The sequence below is a fragment of the Gavia stellata genome, chromosome 2 (genome assembly GCF_030936135.1).
Source record: "Gavia stellata isolate bGavSte3 chromosome 2, bGavSte3.hap2, whole genome shotgun sequence".
In the NCBI taxonomy this organism is placed as follows: Eukaryota; Metazoa; Chordata; class Aves; order Gaviiformes; family Gaviidae; genus Gavia; species Gavia stellata.
The window spans coordinates 105513214-105540371 of NC_082595.1; the positions used below are offsets into that span (position 1 = coordinate 105513214).

At 45.1% G+C, this 27158-nt stretch overlaps 1 protein-coding gene across 1 annotated transcript in view; it reads left to right on the plus strand.

Moving 5' to 3' along the window:
- Nucleotides 1-224: 224 nt before the first annotated feature.
- The window catches only part of EVA1A (eva-1 homolog A, regulator of programmed cell death), a 211839-nt gene continuing 184905 nt past the window's right edge, over nucleotides 225-27158 (plus strand). Inside the window, exon 1 of the mRNA XM_059835633.1 lies at nucleotides 225-324. Coding sequence (XP_059691616.1) covers nucleotides 225-324 — 100 coding nt within the window. The remainder of the gene's footprint in view (nucleotides 325-27158) is intronic.

A 27158-nucleotide genomic window follows, 5' to 3' on the forward strand; every position in this document is an offset into this window, starting at 1 on the left:
CAGCCTCGCTCAGCCGGGAGTCAGTCACTCCCGGGGATGTGTGTGAGTGTGTGTGTGTGAGTGTGAGTGTGTGTGCGCTGAGTGCTTTTCCTTCCCCGCTGCTGGCTGTGATCCTTCCAAGCAGTGGGACTAACCCTGTTCGCCGGGCAATGAGGAGTACTGGATTGGGGCAGAAAGCGCTTTCCTTTTCTCTGGAAGAAAACAAGCCGCCAGGATACTGAAGGATGTGCTGCCCAGATGTGTCTCTCACCTCCGCCTTCCTCACAGGACTCCTGTGCTTGACAGCTTTCAGCAACTTTGCTAAGACTTCTGCAGACTTCTCAGGTAGGGGAGAAGCGCCGATCCTTTCCTATGCTGGACGGCTGCTTACGGACGCTTACAAAACTCTTGCTATAGTGCTCAGGGAAAGGGGATGTGAGCAGATCTGGGATAGTTATGCAGGGAGTAATTTTAATCTTTTTAAACTAAGCTGATGAAAAGGATCTTCCGTAAGAGGATTTTGACTTTGTTAAAAGCCTTTCTCAACAACCCTTAGCAAAACTATGTCAGCAGTCTGAGTAACTTTGGGAACAAGGAAGGGAATGGTGTTAAGCTGTGTAAGTTTGTAGCAGGTTTTGTGCTGTGTTTCTCTGAGGAGTGAAAAGAGCTAGGTTAGGAGAGTGGGAAGGTCTAGGACATAAATTAAAGGTAACACGGCAAGACCCAATTATTTTGCAATGGGCCAGATTCCCCTCAACATACAGCTCCTGATTGTTGCAAAAGCCCCCTGAGCTGACATAAAGGAGATGTTACATGCACTGAACAAATTATATTCTGAACCTATGTTTGCTTAAGCTAGGAGAAGTGTCTCATTTCTAAATAATTTCTGAATCTAAAAATGTTCATAGCACTTCTTTTGAGTTGTGCACAGCAGATAAATACACAGCACCTTGGAGGTGTGGAGTCCCATATGCGTTTTATAACTATTGACAGCTGCATCAGTCATTTTAAAATTACCTTTCTGCTTCTGTTCCTTGTGGAGGTACATATGGGTCAGAGAAAATATAACAGATCTCATTTTACAGTTGAGCAGGATTGATCAGTTTGCTCAGGAATGGCTAGTGAGGGTCACTTTGCTTTTGGAATATTGGTTCTAATTTTGGGTCCTGGTGTGAAGATCTAGTTTGGCATATTCTTTAGGTATGTGTTGCAAAACTCTTGTAGTGGATAAAAAAGTTCCATTAGCAAGAGCTGAACCTCACCAGGCTCTGGTTTCAACACATCACAACACTGCTCCTCACTTTCTGGGAGTGCATGTGTCTGCGTGCTGTGAGAGATTTGTGTTAGAAAGGAGGAGCTTGTGATGGAGGGGGGAAGAATATATACGGTAGCTTGAAGTCTTAATGTGAATTGAAGGGGGCTGACTTGCTTGTGATTCAGTCTCCTTTGGAGACAGATCAGTCCTGGGGGCTGCCATTCAGGGCAGATCTGCCTCTGAATGGAAAGGACTGAGGCACTTCCCTCTTTCTAGTGTGTTTTTATCTCCTGCTTTATTGGCATTGAGCTTTCTCCGTGCTCCTCCTTGCAAGCAAGTTAATGCAGAAGGGGTGCGTGGAGTGGGCACGACAGGAGCTAAAGCTGCAATGAGGAAGATACTGGTCCTTCTAAAATATAGATAAAGTTCATCCCAACCAGGCCAAATTGATAAGCATTAAAGCATGCAAAAGTGTCCCAGAGCAAGGGTACTTCACACTGTGTGTGTGCAACATAGCCAGAGCAATGGAAGCAAATTCAATAGGTTTTGGTGATGCTGGCAGTGGGGAGACAGATGCTGTCCTTTAAAAAAAAACGGGTAAGAAAGGTTGCTGATAACAAAATAATATTTTCTGCAACATCCAACTGTACTGTCACACTTTGGGAGAAGAGAGGTGGCTTAAAACCCTGTGTACGTGCATGGCGAGGCTGTACTCTGAAGCAGGGTCTGTAATCCCAACAGCACAACCTCCCGTGAGTTTCCACAACTGTTGAAATCTTCCGCCAGATCCAAGCTATGTTTTCTGATAGCAGGCTTGGCAAATGTCCCCAGTCTTGTTGGACTGACTGTACCTTGTGGGACAGGAAACATGGTTTGCTGCCGGAAAGGGCTGTACTCAGTGTGTAGCAGCTTGAAAACCGTTTTGTAAGTTCAGGAGCTGGGTAGCCACAAGATGAAAGGGGGTAGGAAAAGGGGTACAGCATTTCCCAAATCACACCTTATGCATCCCCAATACATTTGGGAAGTCCCCATTGGTATCCTTCCGATACTTGAAGACACACACCATGTGCATCTCTGAAGAGGCCCAGATTACTCTTCCTACCAGATGGAGCACCTTGTTTATTACTGTTACCCCTAAATATGAATTGGCAGAGGGAATGGAAGGGGGGTAGCCTTTTAACGTAATTTGGCTGTAATGGTTTCTGGTCACTTAGATACTTTGTCTATACTTTGGGGTGTTCTGGGTTCTTCTCCAGCATGGCTGGAATTGAGCAGGTGAACGTCTTTGGGGAACCCTTAGAACCTTGCCATACGCTATTCTACCTAGAGGTGGTGCATCCGAAACATGCATTTTCTGCATCCCAAGAAGATGAATGGATTCGTATTGATTTTTTGCTGCTGAGGAATGCAAGGCTTGCTGTGATGCCAATGAGAGGTTTCTGCAGCAGTTCGACTGTTGCCCACGTGCTGCAGGGAGGTGACACAGCTCATTGGGATGGAAGGGCTTTTCCAGGTTGCAAATAGCAGTGCTGTCCAGAGAGAGCAGCTGATGCTCTTTGAAGAAGAATGGTTTTTTAAACTCAATCCTGTAGGCCTTGTTTAGCAACAAAGCTTCTCTGGGTTCTCAGCTTGGTTTGGCTCAGTGCTGTCAGGGAGGTGCTGCTGCTAGTAATAGGTCATGGTGTTTTTATGATGGGCCAGACACAGTGCATAGCTCCAGTCTTGGAACAAACAGCTTAGGGATGGCCAGTTTTGAGCTCTAAGCAGACCACAAGCAGCACTGGTCTGACTCACACACTGCAGCTATGCAGAAGGACTGGCCGAAAGACTTACCAAGAATTGCACACCCACCCACGTCCCACTGCTCCCGATACTCTCCCACTGGCTGGGTCTTCAAGGTATGTGTCTCTTGGCTGCAGGAAGATTTCTTTTTTACGTAGGTGAGGGGAAGGCACCCTGAGAGGGTGCCCAGAGGTGTGGTGAACTGAGTTGGTCATGGGAAAGCACAAGTAGAGCTGGTGGGGATCTCTATCGTCTGTACTACCAGACCTCTGCGTGCATGGTCTCACATTGGGGCTCCATCCCTCCTGCTTGAACAGCTCAAACGCCACAATGTGAACATGATGAGTGCATGTCCTGCTGGGGACTGGTGCAATCTGAGATGTAAGAATTAAAATTCCTTTTAAGTGAAGTATTTGAACTATGTGAAGAGTTTTGAAGTTGTTTTCTTTAATAGTTCTTCAAACATTGATGTTTGCGGGAGGGTGTGGGGGTAGGAAGCAGGTCCTTGGGGAGAGAGCGGAGTTATCAGGCACTTTGCAGCCACTTCTTAAGAAGGCCTGGACTTTTTCTCTGTGGCTGCTTGTAGTACGGGCTCTTGATCTAATCTCATTCTGTGATCGGTTCTTGTGCTCAGGACTGTTTGAAGGCACAGGACCTAGTGTCATGATGTGTCACATACCCCTTATGTTCGAGGTGACACTTGAAGACTGTGATGAGGTGTGGGGTAAGAGGCTGGTCTTCTGAGTCTCTGTGCTTTAACTGTAAACCCTTAATCCTAATCTCAGTCCCGGCAATGAACTCCCCAAAATCCCTCCCGGCTGATAAAACTTCACCTTTGTTTTAGCCCTTTTCTATTTGTTTTGGGAGTCCAAGATGAAGCAATGGCTTATGCTGCCAGAGGAAGCCATGCCAAAGCTCCTCTGCCTAGGCTCTGGGAAGCAGTAATCCATGTGCAGTGCACAGAGCTTAGTCATTAGAGGTGCTGGGTTAATGAAAACGAGGCCAAAATTAATCTTTGGTGCTAACTTAAAATGCAGGAGTTGAAAGCTTAGGCACCAGCTATTGCTCATATCCCATGCGCTGTCTCTAGCTCCAGCCATGGGGTTCTTGTCTCTGAAGCTAAATCATGCAAACACATGTCAAATTCTGCTCTGCGCACTGCCAGCCAAGGTGACTATTTAATTTCGAGCCGCATACCTGCAGGGAATTAGGCTTATGTGATTATGATGCTGTGCTCCAATTCTCCTCAATAACTTTCCCATTCATTAGCTAATTTCAGGCACATTGGACAGAAAGGTATGGCACCACATCTATGTGATTGCTGTGAGTTTCACGTTAGTGGAGACAGATCCCTTCAGTACTGCTGCAGTACAGAAAAGGCTGTGCTGTGAACTTAACCATTTGCAGACATCAGAGAATCCACTGCAGGGACCTAGGCCAAAAACTTAGGTTTCTAGGCACGGAAATAGCTTTGATGGGAGCTCATGCCTTTTCTGACACAGGAGAACCCAGCTGCAGGACATAAAGCTGTAGGAATAACAACCCCAGTAGTGCTGCTCCCCCTGGGCCTGCTTTAATATTTATGTTCTTTGCATTATATTTGGCACAAGCTGGATGTGAGCAGCACTTTGCTTAAGGGAGCTGATCCGGCATCGAGCCAGATGAATGCTGATAGCTCCCATCCACACCCTGCAGGTGAGCCCTGGGTAGCTTTCGGGACCTCTCCCTGGAGGCTCTTCCTGGCTTTGAAAGCAAAAAGACTTTTTGTTGTTGTTGGGTTTTTTTTTCCCCCAAGAATGGCAGGTTTCAAGTGAAAGCTGCTTTTGCCACCTCCCTGCTAATTGGCTCAGTGTGTTTGTTTGAGCTGATGAGGGCTGGAGTTGGAAGGGGAAAGGCACTTCTCCCTGATTGCGTTTAATCAGTCCATAATAAAGGCAATTTGTTTGACAAGTCCATTCACGAAATTATCACCAAAATCTACATGCTAACAGATTCTGAAGGGCTTTAGTCAGACTTTGATATTGGTTTTGGAGCCCTGAATGGGCCGATGGTGTCAAGGGGGTCCAGGATTTCCATGTGTTGAAAGCTGCAGGCTGTGAAAGGGGGATTTTCAAGAGAAAGGCAGATACAATTTCTTCTCCAACACGGTGGTGTAACTCAGTAATGAGGTTTGTGCTTTTGACCCCAGAGGCAAATAGACATGCTTTAGACTTTGTTTAAAGACTGGGCCAAACCCAGACCACCTCCATACCTTCTCTCGGTGAAGGGCTGTGAGTGGTGAGGTTGGATGGACCTCAGGCTGCTGCTGGAAGAGGTTGTTGCCCCATGCAATGTTTTCCTCCTCAGCTGGTGGTCCTATGTGCCAACCCATCCATCACAGCTGCGTGGGCTGTGGTTTGGCTTACTGAGGGAGATCTGTGCTGGGGTAGAGAAATTATCCTTTGCAGAGGTGACAAAATCCAAAACCTCATCAAAGACCAGCTTTGGCCTCTTCTGGTAATGTTCTGGAGATGTGGCTGCAAGGTGAGCTGTAGGGTCGGGGGAACTGAAGGAGGATGGCTGCGTCTGGCAGCCATGGCTGAGCGGTTCTCGCAAGGGGTTTTGTGTCACGTATCTCTCTCTGTCAGTGGGCAGCAGTTTAAAGACCTCAGAGAGCTGAGAGGTGTTGGAGGAGGAAATCAACGGGGGCATATCAAGTGCCGGTTCTGCTGCTGTTGGGAGAAGAGGAGAAGCAGCAGCACGGAAGCTGGGGCTATTTGGGTGCCTTAGAGAGTTGTTCCCATTTGTCAGCAGGGATGCAGCTTTGTGGGCATCAATACACCGCGATAAGCAAAGATGCAAGTGTCTGTGCACTCCTGTCCTGAGGCTTGCTCCAGAAAACACCATGGATTTCCCAGCAGTTGTGATGATAATGCTGTGAGGGAGGACTCACTGCTTGCTGACTCTTAAAATGTTCAGAGTTTACTTTTATGGACAGCTGAGGGGACCAAACTGAGCTCCAGGAAGAGAAACGCATCTTTCCAATTCTGTGTGTTTGTGGTCCTGGGCTGCGACCAGAAGCGCTGCTGTTACTGCTGTGAAAACCCAGCTATGTGCCTGGATTTGCGGTGCCAGGGAGAGGAGGCACCGTCAGGGAGGGATGGATAGGGTTGCTGTGGGTGCCAGGATGTCTTGTGAGAGGTCCGTGTGAAACCTCGTGTAGGCAATGACTTCAAGCTCAAGAGCCATATGTATGCATCTGGCTCACGTCGTGCGGAAATCCACTGTTTTAGCCATCAGAGCTGTCAGCAAGAGCCAAGAGACCCCAGGGATCCCAACGTCTGTGTGATGATTGGCAATGTTTCTATAGTATCTACTAATTGCTGCAGCCCAGAAACTGATCCACTGATGCAAACTTTTGTCAGTACCAGGAACACTTCATTTAATTAGCATTATTAACAAAAAAAAAAATTAAAAATCCACTGTAGTAATTTTAAAACCTTCAAAGTATCCCAGGTTATCAGCACCCACTAGATGCACAGTCTATTTTAGGAAAATGTCCTTGCAGCATTCTTCCTATTGCAGTGTGGTGTTAGGGATACAAATGCTGCAGAATTAAAGAAGGCAACTGTTTGTGTCCTCAGGTAAAACTCCTTCCCTGATTTAAGACTTAGTGAGAGCAGATTTTATATAACACAAGTAGTCTGGTCAATTAAAAAGAAAAATAGTGGGAATTTTAATGTATCCTTTCTTAACCGAGATAGATGCTAAAATCGTAATTTAAGCTGGGGGGGGGGTGGGGGTGGGCAGAATAAGCTTTGTCTCTTCAGGGGGAGAAAAACTATGTATTTACACTTGGCACTTTTGCTGATCCTTTTGTTGATATTAATTGAAACGTGGCCTGATCTCCCAAGGTGCTTGGTGTTCAGAACTGAAAATTGGACTATGCTGCGTTTAGGTGAGTGTGCAGTGATCTAGGTGGCCAACACCGGGACTGTTCACATGTCTTATTTGAGATTGGCTGCTTGTGCTTGGTGCGTTTATGCATATATAGATTGAACTTTCTGCTTTCTGTTCCAAGATAGCAATCCCAGTCCCTGTGGGGGACCGTTTGAAGCAACTACCCCTGGGGTTTTTTTGTGCTCTTGTCATTCCTTTTTATGTAGACACCCAAAACCTTCACAGATTCAGTCTGTTTCTGTCCCTTCGAAGGTATGTGGCTGCCTGCAGGAACAGACCCAATACACTGCTCAGAGTAGTTCAGACGACTTTTGGTCAGGTTGGTTTGGTGCAATGCTACAAGGTTCCTTGTGTCCTTGCCAGTGCTGTGCCACACTGATCCCGTACTGTTGTTGTCTGGGATTTTTGTGCTTTTTCCAAGAAACAGGCAAGGGCCAAATTCTGCTCAGCTGTGAGGCAACTTTGCTGACTTAGCAGGATGCGCAGAAGTTAATCCCAACTCATCTTCTTGCTGATTAAATCCAATATAGAAGTAATAATTGTGAACATTTTAAAGAAAACTGCTTGGGTTACCTATTATTATTATTATTAACCTAGCTGGTCCTTTTTCCTGAGGAAAGATGGTGAGTTGTGTGTCTCTCAGTCTGGGTTTGGGCTGATCCAAGTACGCCTGGCTCAGCTCACTGGCTGAGGATATGAGCTCATTCGTAGTAATTAAAGTATGTATGTCTGCTCTTTCGGGGATGTTTAATGCTTGGCTGCCTGGAACCTAGTGCATGTCTTTTCATGTCAGAGAGACAGTGATGGTTTGGCAGTTCTGAGTTGCACAGTAAAATAAATCTTGGTTGAGTCTCTTTACATATGCCATGTGCTCTTGAATAGAGTTGGTAGATGCTGTGGTATCAGTGTTGATGGGGCTCCTTTGGATAATAACGTTTGCTGTACAATAATCACTCTTGGATCCATCTGGATCCTTGCATGAAGATGGAGCAGCATGTGTGGGACCTGCAGTTTGGGCAAACTCTCCGAGCGGTCAGGTTTCAGAAGTGTACTTGAATTAACAGATGGATGTAGCATACTGCAGAAGAATTTGCAGTAGATGTTGACCAAGCGCTTTAGTTGTGGTGGGCAGGGGAGGTCACATCCACCTGCTGTCAAAGCATCCCACATCATTAACAACCTTGCCAGTGCTGTGCCTTCCACTGGTGTGGAAGAAGATTATCTTTTTTTTAGAAATATTCCCTTTTTTTAATGTTACATTAACAGAGGGCGGCCTAGAGGGGTACAAGAAATTTTATCAGCCACCTACAATCACAGAATTTCACTATATACTTTTGTGTGTCATCTTTTGACTTGGTATCAACACACTAGTTACAAACAGAGACACTTGTCATTCCTCCAGCAGCCCATAAAAGCACCAGAATCATCAAGGTGTGAGAGAGGGCTGTCTTCACGTAAGTTATACTAAACCCTCAATAGATCAGGTACCTGCTGGTGCTGCTTGTTGTAAAAGGACCATTCAGACCACCTACTCTGAGACCCCCTATGTTATTGTGTTGTTTTATTTTCATCAGCTATCAGATGCCTGTGGTTTTGCTGCTGTGATATTATCGACATGCGTTGTGTTAGCCTCAAGGGTTGAAAATGGGCTTTTACTCCAACTAGTAAATATAAAAACAAACACAGCAGTGGAGGGATTTTCTGCTGATTTTTCCTCTGTGATTTTTGTATCGCTCTGTGGGTTGGGGTGACCTGCATCCTGTGCCTAGGACCTGTGGGCTCAGCTGTGATCCTTTATTGTTTGCTCCTCTGCATTGATATTAAGGTTGCTCTATGGCAGGTGCTCTTCCTGGCATTAATTTCCTATGTTTGCTATATTTTGCATATGCTTTGCCTTGAAGCTGTGTTGGGCCAAGAGTGCAGACACTTAGTGCAATTAGACTGCTAAGTGGTAACTTGAGCTGTTGTAGCTGGATTATGTTCAATTTTGGGTCCTAGTCTCTGGGAAATCTCTTACCTCTGCAGTCTGTGTGGGGCCTGAGAGTGGTGTGGCCCTGGAGATGCCCATAAGATGCTACAGGACAAAATTCTGCACTTTGGTTTTGAAAAAGTTTAGCTTTTGTGTGGAACTTTCCAAGAACAGCATTAAGGTTGCAAATCAAGCAATTGGAAGTTAAGAAATGTTAAAATGAAGGTAGTTTTAACTACTTGAATCCAGTCCTTTGGGTTTTTATGTTATGAGTTACTCTTTAATGAGCACATACTACTTTTTCTCCACCTCCTTGGGACTCCTGTATTGTCCAGCGCACAGGACAGCAGCCTCACAATGATTTTCTTTATCCTCCTGGTTCATTATGGCCCTAGGGCCTTATTTACCACGTGTTATTTAAACCCTATTCGGCTTGTTGTGAGTGTCCTACAAACAGGGATGTGCTTACCTTTCTGGAAGGAGAGTCTGGAGTGTTACCTGCATTGCACAGGTGAGAATCCAAGGCAGAGAGGTTAGCATCAGGAGCTCTAACTCCCCAATATTTCAGAGGTTGTTCAGTATCTACCTTTTTCTCCAGGAGCAGACCCTTATCCATCCTATCAAGCTGTGATAGGCAGGAGGAAATACGTGGTACTTGATACACAATTTCTTCTCCAATACTGTAATGCATATATGCAGATGGACTGCACAGGTTAAAAATGAGTGTTACAGTTGCAAAGTCAAGTGCATGTAACTAAGTGTTATGGGTTAACCCTAGTAGGCAGCTAAGCACCACACAGCTGCTTGCTTGCCTGCCCTTCCCACTCCCAGTAGGACAAGGGAAGACTAAAAGCAAGAAAACTCATGGGTCAAGATAAAAATAGTTTCATAACTACAGAAGAAGTGGAAGAAAAAAGAAAGAAAACAAAATAAGTGATGCAAAGGCAATCACTCACTGCATCCCACAGGTAGACTGATGCCCAGCCAGTTCCCAAGCAAAAGATGGTTGATTTACCTAAACCTCATTTCACTCCGTTTTATTGCTGAGCATGACGTTATATGGCATGGAATGTATCTCTGGTTGGTTGGGGTCATTTGCCTGGTTGTGTCCCCTCCCAACCTCTTGTGCACCCTCCAGTCTGTTCCCTGGGGGGGCAGAGTGAGAAACAGAAAGTGCTGATGCTGTGCAAACACTGTTCAGCCATAGTGAAAACATTAATACGTTATCATCAGGACTGTTTTGGTCACAGATCCAAAGCACAGCACTATATGAACTGCTACGAAGAAAATTAACTCCATCACAGCCAGACCCAGCAAGGGCAACATTACACCTGTGTTTTATATGTAATATGAGCTAGAGGTGGATATGATAGCAAGTTTTCATTTGGCAGATACGATCTGAGCCCATAAAGTGCAGTTGTAAGAAGGGTCTGGTTTTGCATAGCTTTTGTTCTTAGAACAGGCATGCTTTGAAGGTTACTTTATTTGGGATGAGATAAGAGTACTTAAAGTTGGGTTACAAATTTGGGGTCAGGCCTTGCAATGTGTTCCAAGAGATCCTTAAAAATGAGTTTTGAAGACATTCCCCCTTCAAACTTTTATTTGTTTTTTTTTCTGTCTCTTCGTAGGAGAAAAAAAATGTAAACATGTCTATTCAAAGGCACAAATAAAGATCCTCTGGTGCAAGTGGTGTCACTAAAAATAGAGCCCCTGGGATTTGTCCAGTTTAGTTTCTCTCTAGATTTTTATTGTGTGCGTAACCCCTTGGAAACGGAGGTTGTTGATCTGACTGTTTCCAAAGCACGTCTGTCTCTCCATGTATCTTTTGTACAGGGGCCGCTTCTGTTGTGTTAACACTGTTTGCTTCCTGGTTTATGTGCTCAAGCTGAATTCCAGCTCAAAGAGGTTAAAGCTTTATAAAAGTGAGCTGAGCAGGGAAGTGGCTCCACAGCTGATGATGAAGCGCACACATCTGTGACCCACGCTGTGCTCACATGTTAGTTTATTGTTAGCCTCACAATAAAGGATAGCACTGGTTTTTGTTCAGCTAAACAACTTTGATGGAATGAATTGTATAGAAAAAAGAATAGATGAAGCCTGGCTGTTATTTGCCAAAATGTTCTTTGTTTTAGCTGCATTGTGTGGGACGCAGAACTCCCAGAAGAGGATAGTCTCTATAGCAGCCAAGGGGAGCTGATGGATCGGATAGGGAGGCAGAGACAGAGGTTCAGCAGGAAGGGGTGAAAAAATTTTCTGATGCTTTCCCTTTGGGTTTGCTTGTCTTTAGCTGACAGACCCAGGCTTTCACTGGGGCTATATTAGAAGAGTAGGGGCTCTGCTATACCAATAAGTTGCACTGTAAATGCAGTTGGTGCCATTTGGCTTGGATTTGGTTCAGTCAGCATGCACAGGTAGTAGTTAGTGCATTTTGGCAATGGCCAGTGGCTGGAGTGTAAAGGTCTGTCAGCAGCTGCAGGAAGCTGAATGCTTGGTGTCAGACAATCCATTTTTCTTGCTGGATACATGAAAATCACTTTTGCTTTATCTCTCTTTTCTTAAACATTGTCCATATAATTGGAGGGAAGGGTTCAAGTTCAAACTGATAGGATTATTTTGCTTCCCTAAGCTGCATGACAGTGGTCACCTTGGCAAATTAAGCCATGGACCTCCTCCTGCTGTAATGAGAACCAATCTCATTAGAAACAGAGCTGGATTAGTGAAGAGTCCAACCTACCATACCGATACACATTCTGACCCCAGCAGGCCTGAAGTACCTTTTGTTCACGCCAGCCTCCTCTGCATTTTCCCATCGCTTATACATCTGTGTGGTGGAGCTGGTGGTGGTTATTTCTGCTCGAGAAAAGCCTGCTGGGGGTTGAAAAGAAGTTGATTGGCCAGCGTGATATCACAACATGAATGATAAAGTGGTTTTTAAATGTTTCCCTTGATTTAAGTCATTGGAGTACAAGACTGATTAAGGTGCCTGTTGCAGGCTATTGGAGATTAAGGGCTACTCTTTACTGGTTTGACCTGTGAGGCAGAAGATGATCCTTTTCTGCCTCTCAGCTTTACTCTCTTCTACAGATCAGAAACTCTGGACCTATTTACACCAAACTCTCCAACTTCTCGACACAGGAAGCTCTTTCTGTTGGGGAAAAGAAAGACAGACCTTTTCACCTGTCCTTCTTGGTGGTGGTTATTGGCTCTTGATGAGCTGTGCGTAGACTGTCCAAGCTGCTTTGTCAAGCAGTTGAGACCAAGAGCCTTGAGCTGGCTCAGTGCAGCCGGTGCCTGCAGCAGGCTCTCGGTGAGATGTTGTGGCTCAGGAGCAGTGCTGAGCTGTGGAGGTGCTGCTTCTGGAGATGCTCATGTGCATGCCCATGTTAGCCCTAGCTCAGTGCTGGCGTTGTACGTGCTGCTGTTGTCTGTTGTTTGCTTTCTTCCCTTTGCATCTTCACATTCTGCTTTTGGGATCCACTCTATCTATCTATCTATCTATCTATCTATTTATTTGTATTATCTGCAATTTTTCCTCTTTCTGAGGTCCCTCAGCTCTGGGACATTAGAGGTACAGCCCTGGCTGATTCCAGCTGCTCCCATGAGATGGAGTCACAGTACGGATGCTAAGAGGGGCAAATCCCACTGCTTCCTGGGTTAAGAGCTATTTTCTGATCCTTAAGGAAATCCTTGTGCCCTTGCATCTCTCCTACATCCTACTTCTCTGACTGATCTTGGAGGTATTGCCTAAAGCTTGACTCCTGGCTGGAAGTTTGTGCTTGAAGCAATCTGGCAGGAAGGGCAGACTGTGGATGGTGTTTGAAAGTGTCACCAGTGAAAGAAGGAGCCTGGCTGGTTATTGTAGTGATTTGTTGCTATTGATTAGCCTGGAGGCTAATGCTTAAGGTGGTGAGGAGTCCTGACTTGTGTGAGTAATTCAATTTAAAGCAGTGGAGCTATTCATTCACATGAGGGAGAACTGGCTTCTCTTTATGCCCACTCCTGATGGATATGAAGTGTTTTTTTAAATAAATGTCATTAGCAAGAACAAGGGTTAACCAGGGTAATTAGCACTGCTAAACTATTGACTCTCACCAGCCAGGCTGCAAGTAGGCAGCTGAAGAAACAGATCTGTTTTCTGTTCTTGTTACATTTCTGGATATATTTTAAGGTTTCTCAGAAAGACCAGAACAATGAATCACCCTTTGACAATAGCAATCTCTTTTCTTCATGGCGCAGCCTGAGCAAGCATTCAGACCCTTTCCTTCTGGGATTGCTCACTTCCTTTTTTCCTCCTGAAATAAAAACAATACTCCCCCAAAAGCACAACTTCTGCAGTGTTGTGGCAGAGCCAGCTTCTGTCACTCTATCAGGCAGGGAAGACAGTCTTCTGTCTTCCCCCTCTAAGCTGCAACTCAGGGGAAAAAAGGCCAGCAACAAAGAAACCCTTTTCATATGTTGTTTTAGTGCTGTCGAAAAGAATAAGTAATGCTCACCCTGTATTTCTCTCAGTGCTTTTTCAAAGGCTTCCATCCTTTATGTGCACGGAGAATGAGGCACATGGGAAAGAAATCACATTTGGTGAAATAAAATATTGTCAAGCCAATTGGAGGCACAACTCTTGGGTCTCCTGAAGTCTGGGGCTGGAGCCCCAGGCCTGGTTCAAGTGTGAGGGGAGCCTGTGATTAAAGACACTGTCACAGATGTCCTGTGTGTCCCTGCCTACACAGCCCCGAAGCTCACCATGAGAGCCTAGGGTCCGTGGGACTTAGCCTCTGTTTCCCTGCCTGTCCCTTCCGATTACGTGTTTCCTGAGTGTCTCCACGTGTCTTTTACTGTAGCTTGATTCCTTGGTAGTGTTTCTGGAGCCCAGATTCCATAGTTACCTTGATTGTGGTGACTTCTAAATAGTTTTGGGGCTGGGAAGTTGGAGGGTATGTGTACTGCCCTGTTAATAGTGCTGCCTCTCTGAAGACTTTCTGGTACATAAAGGTCTCCTGAAGCAGGTGGATAACTCTGAGCAGAAGGTTAGATAGATAGTCCTGTCTATCTGCTGCTTTCAGAGGAGCGTTTTTACTTGATCCTCTCTCTGATTTACTTGATCCTGACTCTGATTGCTCCTGGAAAGGATGCCTTTATTTGCACTTCAGCAGTCCAAAGCGTCAGAGTAAGTTCAAAAGGAGCATACCCACATCTGTGAAGTTTGCCAGCAAATGCTTTTGGCGAGACACTGCTTCAGCAAGTTTCTAGCCTGCAAGAGGAATGGTGGCTGCCTGCCTGGGCCAGGCAGCAGACCTGGAGAAAGGTAAAGGTGCAGCTGTGCCTGGAGGGAGCATTTTCTTTGCCAGCTCGGCCTGACAATGGAGGGCTCTGATATTGCCTCCTCCAGTGTCCCCATGGCTCTCTTGCAGAGGTGACAGAGAATGAAACACTCCTCCTGCTTTCTTCACCACTGGGGCTGCGTTCTAGCCGAGCCCCCTCTGCTCCCCAGTGCAGTATGAAAATTTGCTTGGTCCAATCAGCCTGATCATAAGAGATTTCAGAATTGTCTTTAAACACAGACCTGTCCCTTTGTGCAAAAGCCTGTTAATCACAGAATCACTAAGGTTGGAAAAGACCTGTAAGATCATCAAGTCCAACCTAAAACAAACAAACAAACAAACAAACAAAAAAACCCCACCAAACCCCAAAACCAACCCACCCAATACCACACAGCACCATGTCCATCAAGCTACATCCCACAATGCCACATCCACACGCTCCTTCAATACCTCCAGGGAGGGTGACTCTACCACCTCCCTGGGCAGCCTATTCCAATGCTTCACCACTCTCTCAGTAAAGAACTTTTTCCTAATATCCAGCCTGAACCTCCCCTGGCGCAACTTGAGGCCATTTCCTCTTGTCCTGTCACTAGTCACTTGGGAGAAGAGACCAACACCCACCTCTCTGCAACGCCCTTTCAGGTAGTTGTAGAGAGCGATGAGGTCTCTCCTCAGCCTCCTCTTCTCCAGACTGAACAACCCCAGTTCCCTCAGCCGCTCCTCATCAGACTTGTGCTCCAGACCCCTCACCAGCTTCGTCGCCCTTCTCTGGACACGCTCCAGCACCTCAATGTCCTTCTTGTAGTGAGGGGCCCAAAACTGAACACAGCATTCGAGGTGCGGCCTCACCAGCGCCGAGTACAGGGGCACGATCCCCTCCCTGCTCCCACTGGCCACACTCTTTCTGATACAGGCCAGGATGCTGTTGGCCTTCTTGGCCACCTGGGCACACTGTTGAAAACTACTTTTCTGCCCTGGGGTTAGTGAGGGCTGCAGGATGCTGTTAGTACCCTGGGTGGGATGTTAACCCTAGTACCCACGCCTGTTGGATGCGGAATTGCCTTTTAAAGCCCATCTCAGCTTTTCAATGTTGGGGGATTAGTACAAAGCTGCAGTTCTGGATCTGCTGGCCAAAGCAGCCCAGGCTACAAAATGCTGGATGGGGGGGAGGCTGCCTGGATGCTTGATCCCTTGTTTCAGGGCCTTTCTGGCCCATTTCCTAGCGTAGTTTTCTGGAGGAGATCAGAGCCGCTTCCGTTCCAGCCCTGTGTCATTGGCTTAATGGCAGCGCTGATGGATGTGGAGGGAGATCAGGTTTTTCCCTGAACACTTGGCCTGGTGGTGGTGGGGCGAGGGCGAGGTCAACACCCTTTTCTGATCTCGAAGGAGTGGCTATCAAGGGGCAATAACATTTCATTTTGGGGGTTTTTCCATTGGTGACAATGAGCCTGATTTGCATTGTAGAGAAGCTGCCATGGAAATGGTGCCTGGCTCATGTGATAACAGAGCTCAGCTGTGCTCCAGCCCCTGCGGGATGTGCATTGAGGATAAGAAGGTCTCTTAGACATTAGGCATGTGGAAGGCACACTTATCACAGAAACGTGGTGGGGAGAGGTAGGGAAATGTCCATCAGATTGTGTATTTAGACAGAGATTGAGCATGCAGGAAATTGGTGGACAGAGGTGGAAATTTACTCTCCCAGGCTGTTGTCCATCTGAGTCTTGCCTGGCCATGTGAGGGGAGCATCCAGCCCTCCTGATGCCCAGGCACAAGCAAAGCTTGGTGTGTTTTGAGTGCTCTCACGAAGGCTGTTTTATTCTCACTCTGATGGCTTGTTCATGCTAGTGCTTCAGTGATAAATCATCACTGGTGTTTCTAATGAGGCTTTTAGGGCTGCTCTGGAAACTTTAAAACCTGTAGTAGCAAGGTAAGGCTGCAGGTTAAACACCTTGGAGGCTTGGTGTGCCTCCAAGGCAAGACAGGCCAGGTGCTCTTTGTTTGTGACTTAACTCTAAATTTCTAGTTTTACTTGAAAGTTGTAATGTTTCCTCCTTCTTGTCCCTCTAGTTCTGAATTTCCAGCAGGTCTCCAACTGACATGTTCAAGCACACTGAATAAATCTATCGAGTTACATAGCATTGATCATTCATGGCTGTAGAAGCATTGTACCGTAAAGCATAAATACCGATAGCACTATCTTGCAGATGGAGAAACTGAGGCACAGACTGTACCATCAGCAGTGGAATTCCATTTTCCTTAACTGTTCCAAAGACACCTTCATCTCACCTAAGCTGTTCCTTTCGACTTCTAGGGGATGCATCATCTGACTTGCATTACATCTACATCTAGAGATCACTGGCATCCCATGATTGTTGGTTCCTCTCCATTGACCCAAAGAAAGTCCAGACAGCTAGCTTAGACTAGACGGATCCTGCTCAAATTCACTAAAGTGGAGAGCAGTAAAGCTGACAACCTGAGTTCCAGCCCGTCTCCTGTGCCTGTTTTAGTTCTTGGCACTTTGATGATATGCAATGGATATGAGGTGATTCTGTAACTCCTTCTTTCTGTCTTCTTGGGACACTTTTTGAAGGAAATTTCCTATTAGGGTGGTGAGCTATGGAACTGTTAGTGTCCTTACAAGCAATGTCCGTGTAGTGGATTGCTAGCCTTGCAGTTGCTCCCTTACTATAAGGAATGCTAGGTAATACTCCTTGCACTGCTCTGATAGAGCTAAACAAGCCCAAGGAGTGAGGAGACTGGCTTCAGTGGTTTGAGATCAGTGCGTTTGTGTTTGTATTTTCTATTTTTCACTTTCCAGCTAAGGATGCTCATTAAATGTTTTGATGTACGTGCCATCTCCTATTCTTATAAATGCTGTGCTTGTTCTAAGAGCAGGATGACATTCATTCACTCTGAAACAACCTGAGGATTTGTTTTCTCGGGCGCTGTAAACCAGACTGGGTATAAATGCTGCAATTAGGAGGTGATGTGCTAATCTCATTAGTCAATAGGAGGAAACTCTGGGGTCAGTGGGTCTGATAATGAAATCTGAAGGTAAATTTTGATGTGACAGATGGCCTGGCATACTGGTTCCACTAACTTGGAAAGAAGGAGAACCAATAGTAGCTTTGAAGAACAAAAACTGTACCAAGAAGTGACATATGATTTCTCTGAGCTAAAAACCTGTTTCTGTGATGTCACGGTTGAGTGCAGGCTTGTGGGATTCATCCAGGCTTGCTGTCTTTTTTTTTGGCTTTTTTGGCCGGTTTTGGGCAGTGAGAGACAGGCCTTCAGCGAAAGTTAATGAGGCACTAGCAGTATATTGCTGTGCTTGTATGATCAGTAGTTCAGCAAGAAGAAATAATCCTGATATCTCATTGTTTTGGAAGGGGCTGATAATTTAAATATCTTTGTTCTGTAGGGAAGGTTGTGTTTATGGTGTCCCCTTATCCACAAATATGTAAGACTTAACATTCAGAAATCCTGATACTTGGCTTTTGGGATGAGATTGTAGGCTCTTTCAGCGTAACGCTTGTTTGGGCTCAACTTGTCACGTTCTGGGATCAGTCCTTTCATCCCCACTGAAGTAGGCAAGAAATAGTGGTTTTGGAGCTAAAAAAAATAAGAAAAAAATAATCCAAGTTTTCCAGAGTGACCTCTGAGATGGGAACACCTCTGTTTTGGCTTGGCCCAATGGAGATAGTGTCACCAGATTCTGCTTTCACAGGGACCCACCCGGCTCCTTTCATTTCCGCTCATTTTTAGTGTGCTTGGCACCAGCACACTCTGATGCATCAGCACACACTGAGGCACTTCCCATCTCTGCAGGGTTGTGGCTCAAGAGATACCCTAAAGGTAAGTGGGAAGAAGTTGGATATGGTCCTCCTCCTTTCTGCTTTGCTCTGTGCTCAACACGAGCACTCATTCCTTACCTCTCTCACCTGCCCACACCAATATTTGTCCAGGAAACAAACAACGAGCAGGGTTTGCCAAGCTTAGCTGTATTGCCTAAAACAAGAGCCGAGGAAATCCAATTGCACACTCTGGCCACCTTACCTGGCAGCAGCCTGGTGCTATTTTCTTTTAGCGAGCATCCGGCGCAGGCAAAGGCTTGTCCTGGGCTCTGGACCATCGTGGCAGCTCTACTGATGAGTGCCCAAGCTTGGAACAGTCTGATAAAAGCTCTTAGTCTTTAAAGCAGTGTCTGGAATAGCAGCCAGACTTCATCTGGCTGTGAAATAATGAAAAGTGTATTTACGATAAGGAGCCTTATTGAAAAATGTGCTTGTAATTGGGATGCAGCCAGTCAGCGCTCTGTATCTCCTGACGGAAGGGAAAGGAGGAACTTTTTCGTAGTAGTTTAGTGTGTTTGGTATTATGAAAGCTTAATGGGCTGGATCTTCAGCGAGTGTACAGTAACATACATCTGATGGTAGAGATGCTGCTGTAGTAATGATCTGTGCACAACCTGAGAGTAGTTCAGGTTAAACATAGCTGGACCATTCTCCTAGGATCCTTTACCATCTCCATGAGTAATATGGGCTCTAGTTTCTTAGCTCCCATCTTGAGTTCTATTTACATTATACATAAGACTCAGTCACTTCAAACCTACTATCGTCTTAAGAGTGCACTATGTGCTGGAAGTAGAATTTAATGTGGAAAACATTAATCTGGCAAGTGTCCTCCTCCTCCTGCAAAAGGTCCAGCTTCTGCTGCTGGAAGGGGACCCAACTGCCAGGCAGGCCAGCGAGTGGAGGCACTTAGCAGTGGCAGGGAATGTCCCAGAGGAGACCCAGCTGCAGGGGAGGCCATTATAAATCACAGTGGTCCAGCTGTCGGGCACGGCAGAGGGGAGATTGATGGGATGGGTGGGGGAGCTGAGGCAAGGAGAGTTCAAGCATCACCCTGACCTGCAAGAGGGGAAAATAGCCCCAACCCTTAGCAGTGTTTGATTGAAGCCTGCTGTTCCCCCGAAGGGGAAAGGTCAGGCTCTGCTTTGTCAGGCGCCCTCAAACAAAAAAACCTGTTTATACAGGACCCACCCCTGTACCTTGTGAGGTGGAGGGTAAATGGGCTTGGAGACATTCAATGCTCCTCTCTGCGGTAACGTTTCTGTCAATGAACCGTGGAAATTCAGATTGGGCTGGAAGTAAAAGCCTGGAAACAAGTGGGCAGGTTAAAACTCCACATAAACATTAACTGGAGTTAGCCTCTATAAGCTTTATATTGGTGATCCAGGGATGATGCTGTTCAGTGCCTTGGTTTCCCTGCAGAAGGGATGGGATGTGGTGGAGGGTGGTGGCTGTTGCCAGCATGTGCTCAAAATTCTGCCTGAAGCGGTGCACCGCTGTACATATCCCTGCACCCTCGCAGCCTGAGCGTGGTGCAGGGTCCTGCTGGCGCCTGGGCAGAGGAGGGTTTCCGCGCTTCATTGCCAGCTCTGTGCTGCAGGTACGCCAATGACCCGACATAAGGTTTTGTCAGCCCCAATGGTTCAGCTGGAAGTGAAATGTAAATATACCGTGTGTCTGGGGACCTGCAGTCAGGAGGACAGTCACTTAGAGGTGACTTGAATTCCCAGTGGTGGAGGTCTCTGCCAGAAAAATTGACCTCCTCTGCTCCCAGGCATCCTCTTTGCTGAGTCCCCCCCAGTATGGGGACAGGGAATAGCTTCTGGCCATCTGAACTGTTCTTGTGACCTGCTCCCTGTCATAGTCTTTTGGAGGGACTCTGTGGATCCCATGTAACGTGATGGGTACTTGTGCAAACATCCTATGATACAAACACAAATGCCTCTGTCACAAGTATATACATGACAGAAACATGGATATTGGAAATAAGATATGACTTCCATGTCCTGTCCTGCATCCGGTTTGTGCTTGTATTGTAAATAAAGCTGTTTGAAACAAGGGGCCAGTGTGACTTGCCCTAGCCAAAGGTTGGGCACCTCTTCAAGTAACCAAAGAACTGGCAGTTCAGGAGCCAATTTCTGTGTGAAATGGATGTTTCCATCAAAGGAGAGAAGGCACGAAAAGAGCTTCAACCATCTGATTTTAATGTAACACCATACGTCTGTCAGAGCCCTCCCAGCCGCTTTCCAACCTCTCCCCTCCCTTTCTGCCCTTACACAGAGGAGAAGCTGAACCAAGTACAGCTCAGCCAAGCATGGTCAATCTGGCATCTCTGCTCTGGTCCTGCATGGCTTTTATCTGTTTGAAAGTTACCAGTATAGAATACAGTGATTAATGGCCCAGTAAATTAATTGGCAGCCTCTGTAGGTTGCTTTGCAGCTGATGGTTGCAGAGAGCTGTTGGAGTAGAAAAGCGTAACAAAGTGCCAACTTACTAGGCTGTGACGGTGCCCGCTGTACGGCAGGCGTTTTCCGAACAGGAAAGGAAACAAAGGCATTTTACTGTGGAATGTTGCAGGCAGAGACTGACTCACAAGCAGGGTGGGGGAAAGGAATTTTAAAAAGCCCCAAACCAGGGGGAAAAAAACCCCAACTGTGTAGTTCAAACACAAAGTTGGCACTTTTCAGATAATGGAGTCTTTGCCACGGGACTGTAGCTCAAAACTGAATTTGATTTGATTTTAGAGAGTTTGATGATATGGTGTTTCATGCGTTGAAGGGAAGATCAAATTCTGCCCAGATCTGAGGCTGTGAAGGTTTCTCTCCTGCTCTTTCTTTCCAAAGCAGCACAGACATAACTAAAGAGGGAAGTACAGGCTGTATCTCTGCCAGCTGCTGCTGAGGCACCGGCTTTTCCCAGCTCTCCAGAGTCACTTTCTGATCAGTAAGCACAGAAGCAACTGGGAAATATGGCCTTAAAATATTCCCTATGTGTGCCAAACAAACTGCTGATATTAAATATCAAAAGCAAAAAGTTTCTGTTGCCCTGTAACAAATGGAGGTTCTGCTCTGTGTCGGGAAAAAAGGTGCCATCAAGAAAGAAAACAAATGAGAGCAGTTAATGATACATGAAATAAAAGACATTACATAATTTTTAAATGTCATGGAGAGCATTCCATCCTCGTCTGCCTGATGCATTCATTCAGCTCTTTTGCGTGAGCCCCATTATTTTGTTTCTCCAGTTTTTTAAGAGAAGCTATTGCGGCTTATTTCAGTTGTCTAGATATTACAGGAAATAAAGCAAAATGCCTTGCTCTGCCCTGGTCTGAGGTGGTTGCTTGTGTAAAAAGCCTGCTTTGTAATGATCCTGCCTTACCAGAGGGACTGGAATTTAGCTCCTTCCACCTTCAGTGTTGTTACAGTTCCCTTAATGGGCAACAGAGAGGGAGACACAGCTCCAGAAGTCATTTCCTCTGAATGGTCTTCAAAACACCGTGAATTAAGTAGGATCTTAACGAAGTAGAATCTTAGCCCCTGCTCAGACTCCTGGCTTCTTGGTTGATTTTTTTGGTGGGAAGTAAGGATTTTAAGCAGGACTCAAGAGCTAAATCTTGGATTGAATCTGGGTCTGAGCCCATGTCACTTAAAGTTGCTGGATGGCTTTCCTTTGGAATAACTAATGGAACAAAACTTAGCTGTGTGAGTCTAATCTTACCAAAAAGGAAATCTGGCTTTAGGGCTTCTGCAATCAAAAATGCTGCAGCATTGTAATGCAAGAACTTCCTCTGCTGGTTCAAAGTTGTTAAAACAGAATTTGATGCATTTAATTTTACATTCATTCAGAAGTGTGGTCTTGTTCTGCAGTTGGGATGGGGGAAAAGGCATCCAGGAGTTGTGGAAGGGGCTGTAGCAGAGAGCAGATTCCCAGTTGCTGCCTGGCACCATGGCTCTTTCGCCACCACTTGCCTTGCTGTTCCCTCTGCCTGCCACGTAAGAAGGCCTGTGTATGGGGATGTAAGAATAGTCTGACTGAAATAAAATAGAGCAGATGGTTTTGGAGGTGAGAACCAGAGATAGTGGGACAAATGTCTGCTCACTTGATTTGGAGGTGAGAGCCAGAGATAGCGAGGCAAGCGTCTGCTCACTTGATGGGTGCTAGGGGTTCTTCAAAGAGTAATGAAAGACCAGGAATACTCTACCTGAAAGACCTCACTGTCACTTTCTGCACACATCGTGTGTCCAAGGTTGTTGATCAATAGGATGCATTATAGGAAAATAATGTTAACTTTACTATTTTGTTTGGTCTGATTAGTCAGAGGCCACCGACCTGCTGCCAGACTATTCACTTGGCTGTCTGACCCCAAATGGCTTCGTCTGGAAGAGGGGGGAGTGTGTCTGCTCAGAGATGATGTGCGTTGGCAGTGCTGATTGTGTGCTCGGTATTGGCACGTCTGATAAAAGCTACCTTTTCTCCCTATGGGGAAGGAGAAGAGCACCTTAGTGCCTAACCCGGCAGATCTTTACTTAAACACAGTCATGCCTCACCCCAGTTTTTGTGAAGACAGACTTGCAGCCCTTGTGTTTTGCCTTGTCTTTGCATAATGAGACACCAAAGTATTGCTTGTCTTGGCTAAACAACAGAAATTAGCTGTGATGAATTGCATTTGTGCCTGTTTCTGATCAGTTTAAGGTGCCTATTTCAAGTGGCCGGGAAGAAAGATGAGTGTTTACATTTTCTTTAAATGGCTGGCGCAGGCTCTTTGCCCCTAAGTAGTCCAGATTAGCGCATAGCCAAGAGTTCTGGCGCAGGGCCACAGGGACAGATTATTCACTGTACTTTGAAAGAGTGTTGGGTTTCTGGATCTGACCTTTTGGGTGGATAAATGGGAGGATTAGCTGCTAAGGAAGCAATTATCCACTCTCTATAATTAATATCTCCTTCTTATTCTCTGGTGTTACTTGACCTGGAACCAGAACCTGTTGGTGTTGCCAGTTTTGTGTAATTACCACCTTAAAATAGGGCTAGAGTCCCAGACCTTTCGAAGTCAGCGCAGTGGAAGTGGGGAGTAAGAACACAAGGGTGACGTTATTGAATCAAGCTCCAGTGGCCAAAACAATGAAGATCGGGATGATTAAAGACTGTAGTTTTGTCCCTGAGGTAACTCTCTACCCTTTAATGCCACTGTGTCTTTTGACATGAAGATTAAATATGCTTGCTGTTCTTCTTAAACAAAGCCTGCCCTGTCAATAAAGCAAACAGATGCCTAATGCTTCTGCACATGCCTTTTTAAAGGTTGCCTTTCCCATCAATTCTGCTGTGTTTTAAGCTGTCACAGTTTAAAATGCCATCTTGATCAGGTGCAGCTAGAGATTGTCATTCTGCACTATCATTTTCCCATTTACAAACCCAGGCAGATGTAGCCAGATGTTGATAGCATCTGACAGTTCTAGGAGGAGGATGTATTCTTTTTACTCTACTTTTAAAAGTAATCCTGGATTCCTTATTTATCTCTCTGTCTATTTTGAGGTATTTATAAGGTCCAGTGCCATTGTAAAGGAGGCTGAGACTCCAAAAATATTTAATGATTCTCTGGAAATGTCCAATTTTGGTGTGTATCTGGATTTTTTTTTTTAAAGGACTATAATTTTAAGAAGAACAAAGCAGTAGCTCAGCAAAATCGAATCGGATTCCCCGCTCTGAAAGCATTTCTTGTTAAACTTTCACACAAAAAAATTGCTTTTGGAACAAAAAGCCAAAGGAGAATAAACTTTTAAAACATGTAGATATAAAGTTAAATATTAACTTCTTTTAAAACTTCTAACAGGGTTAAGTGGAGCTTTTAAAATGTACTTGTAAGTTAGAGATTTATTGCAGACTCTTATTTGATGCCAGTGCTGAAGTAGCACCGTAGGTGGGAGTTAGTTATTTTTCCCCTGCACTGTATTTTGACATAAAGGAAAATCAGAGTTAATAAATTAAGGACAATTAAACCTCTTATAGCATAGTCTAAAATACATATTCTATCTATCTGAATACCAAAGGTTATCAAGGGGATTGTCAGCTGAGTGAAGAGTCCCTGGGGAAATGCTGCTGGGTTTCAGGGAATGGTGAGGTTTCAGCAGGCAAGGTGGGACTTTGTACAGCACGTAGGTAAATGGGGAAATCGCATAAATACATAGTGAGATTATGCACTGCAACCCAGCTGTGGGATTATCTTCCTGCCTACCGCACACTGAAAGCAAAAACAAACAAAAAGGGTTAAGCACTTACAGTGCCGAACAGCAGCATTTTACTCAGAGGAGACCTCCTGTGTCGTCTCCTGGGGACCACATCTAAGGAAGAGCTAATCTATCAAAGAGTCTTCTGCGGAGCGCTAACTCCAGTAAAAGAGCACCCAATAATCTGTTTATTGGGCCTTGAGTGAATAGAAATTTTCATTGAATAGTCAAAAAATAAAGCAGAAATTTGCTATTTGTGAACGAAGGTCTTTCTCTGACTGAGCAAGGGAGGCTGAATTCCCAGAGTAAATACCTTCCGTGGTTACTGCAGATACTAGAAAATGTCATTTTCTTGATAGAAGAGGGTCTCAACTGCTACTAATACTACAGAGTCATTCTCAGAGTTGTGGGTTCCCCCTGCCTTGGGAGGGATATGTGGGCTTGTTTGTCTGAGCTCAGTGGGAGACCGATTGAATTAGCCTGACTTAACCCTGTGCAGTGCAAGAACCTGGGGACTGCTACATTACCCTTAAGGCAAATTGAACTTGGAGACAAACATTGACAGTGCAGATTCAGAAGAAGAAAAACATGTGGGGAATGTGAAAGCTGAACATCCTGTATGCTCTTGCAGATTAGTGCCTTTTATTAAATCACGGAGGTCGTTCTGTGTTGTTGTAAAAGATGTTTGTCTTGGTTTTCAGAACACACAAGGGCCAGCCTGCAGGAAAACTCCAACTAGATCTTGCTTGTCTTCAGTTAAAGTTACTAGTTCAATTCAAATAATAAATTAAAATAATAGAATAACAGAAGTAATCTTCAATTAATAGATTATCACTAAGTAGTAGTAGCGATAGTTTATAGTAGTCACCATTTCTCAGTTGCTGTGTAGGACTTGCATGTCCGACGCCAACACTTGGTTTTTTATATCAGGACAACTGCAGGAGGTGCATGTACCTCGATGTGTTCAGAGCAGGAGCATGCCGATTTTTCTATGTCTTACATGATTTTGCGTATAGGCATCTTTGTAGGTCTCCTTGGCCAGAGAAGATTTCCGTTGGCAAAGAAAACTTTGGACTTTTCCAGTGATGAGAGTTGATACTCAGTCTCTCAAAGTTACCAGCACAGCCAACATCAGCTCCCTCGGTGCCTGCACCATTGCTGCTGGTGGTGACTGCCCAAACTCAAAACTCTTGTGGTCATCTGTCTTTCTCCCAGCACCAGGAGAAGGACTTTTTCGTTTCTTTTGATATTCTCAGCTTTTATTTGTCTCAGAGATAACTCAGCAGCCTCTCTCCCTCCAAACATTCAACAGTTGCAAATCGTGACATCTGCCATAACAATAATCATTAATTTTAATGAGAAATAAGTAAAGTTAGAGTTAATTCAGTCTGTCTTTGATTGTACCCATACATCTATCAGTGGTACTCAAGGCACTTCGGGATTTTTCCACAGTGTTTAAGATGTACATTTAAAGTAAGTTAAGTAGGGATTCTTCCATAATCACCTGTCTCCAGGAGATGGAGCTCCAAGAAAAACACTAATTACTGTTGAGTTTGTAATTTAAATTATGAAGGTTAGCAACACTAATTCTATGTCCCTGGCTGGGAAGACTTGTCAACAGCTCAATTACCATCAGTGAATCTCATTTTGTATTCCAGAAGTGTAGTGAAAGGAACTGAGAGGAGAAAAATATATTCATTTACCTCGGCTAGAGAGAGCCTGGGCCTGTATCCAGTTGTGAGTAATGCTTGCTGGAAACAAGACATGAGCATTAACAAGGAGAGTAATTAACTATTAGTGTAGCTTATGAAGATATGCCACAGATTCTTGCTTGCTCGGAGCTTTTCAATCCAAAAAATGCAGGGGTTTACTCAGTGAATACTTCTTTTTGAAGTTATTGAGCTTTAGTGAGAGGTCTGTTGTGTGAACACCTAAGACCTGTGTTATGGTGGAGGTCTGGCTAAACAGGCTTAATAGCGCTGCTTGGCTTTGAAATCTCAGTAATTGGGTTGCACACATGGATGTGAGGCTAGGATTTGGTCTTTGCCGATTAAGAAAATGTACACCAAAGAGACCCTATGCAATTGGAACTTGAATAGACCGCTCTCTTTTGGCTCTGACAGCTTTGAATAGAAAGTCCTGAAGGAGGTGAAAACCCCCATCCATCAGCAGCAGAGTCCTCGCGCCCTCCTGTTCCCCCTGCCCGCGCTGCTTCTCCTCCCTCCCTGGTTGGCCTGAGTGTGCTCTCCTGAGCTTTTCGGGGAAAGCAGGGGTTTGCCTGGAAGGTGCTCTCCTTCCTGAGGGAGAGCTGGCTGTGCATGTATGCAGTATAGCAGATCCTGGGCTGAGGTCTCAGGGGGAGAAATTCAGCCTATTCAGTGCTGGACTTACTTATTTGCAAATGGATTAATGAAAAATTTTGCTTCTTGAGAGGGACCATGGCTTCATCTCAGCCTTAACAAGCTACCAAATAGTTCAAAGCTATTTAGCAAGTGGCTTGTCAAAAGTGTCAATTATTATTGTGGTGAAGAAAAAACACCTCACTTTTTGAAACATAACACCAAGTAACACTCACAGTTTTGATTTTAAATAAAAATGAAATCAAGTTCTACAAGTATTTTTTCTATGAGATCTTTTTTCCCCCCAGTTTTTGAACCTGAGAATTCCAAATAAGATGAGAATTTTCAAAGAAAAAACAACACAAAACCTTTTGCTCAAAAAGCCTTTTTTTAATTTGGGAAGAAAAGTGATAAGAGAAAAAGCAATAGTGAGGTACACAGTTGTGTTTTTTAATTTCTTTCATTTTTAATAACCTAAGACAGGTAGGGGCCTTTTGTCACACAGAAT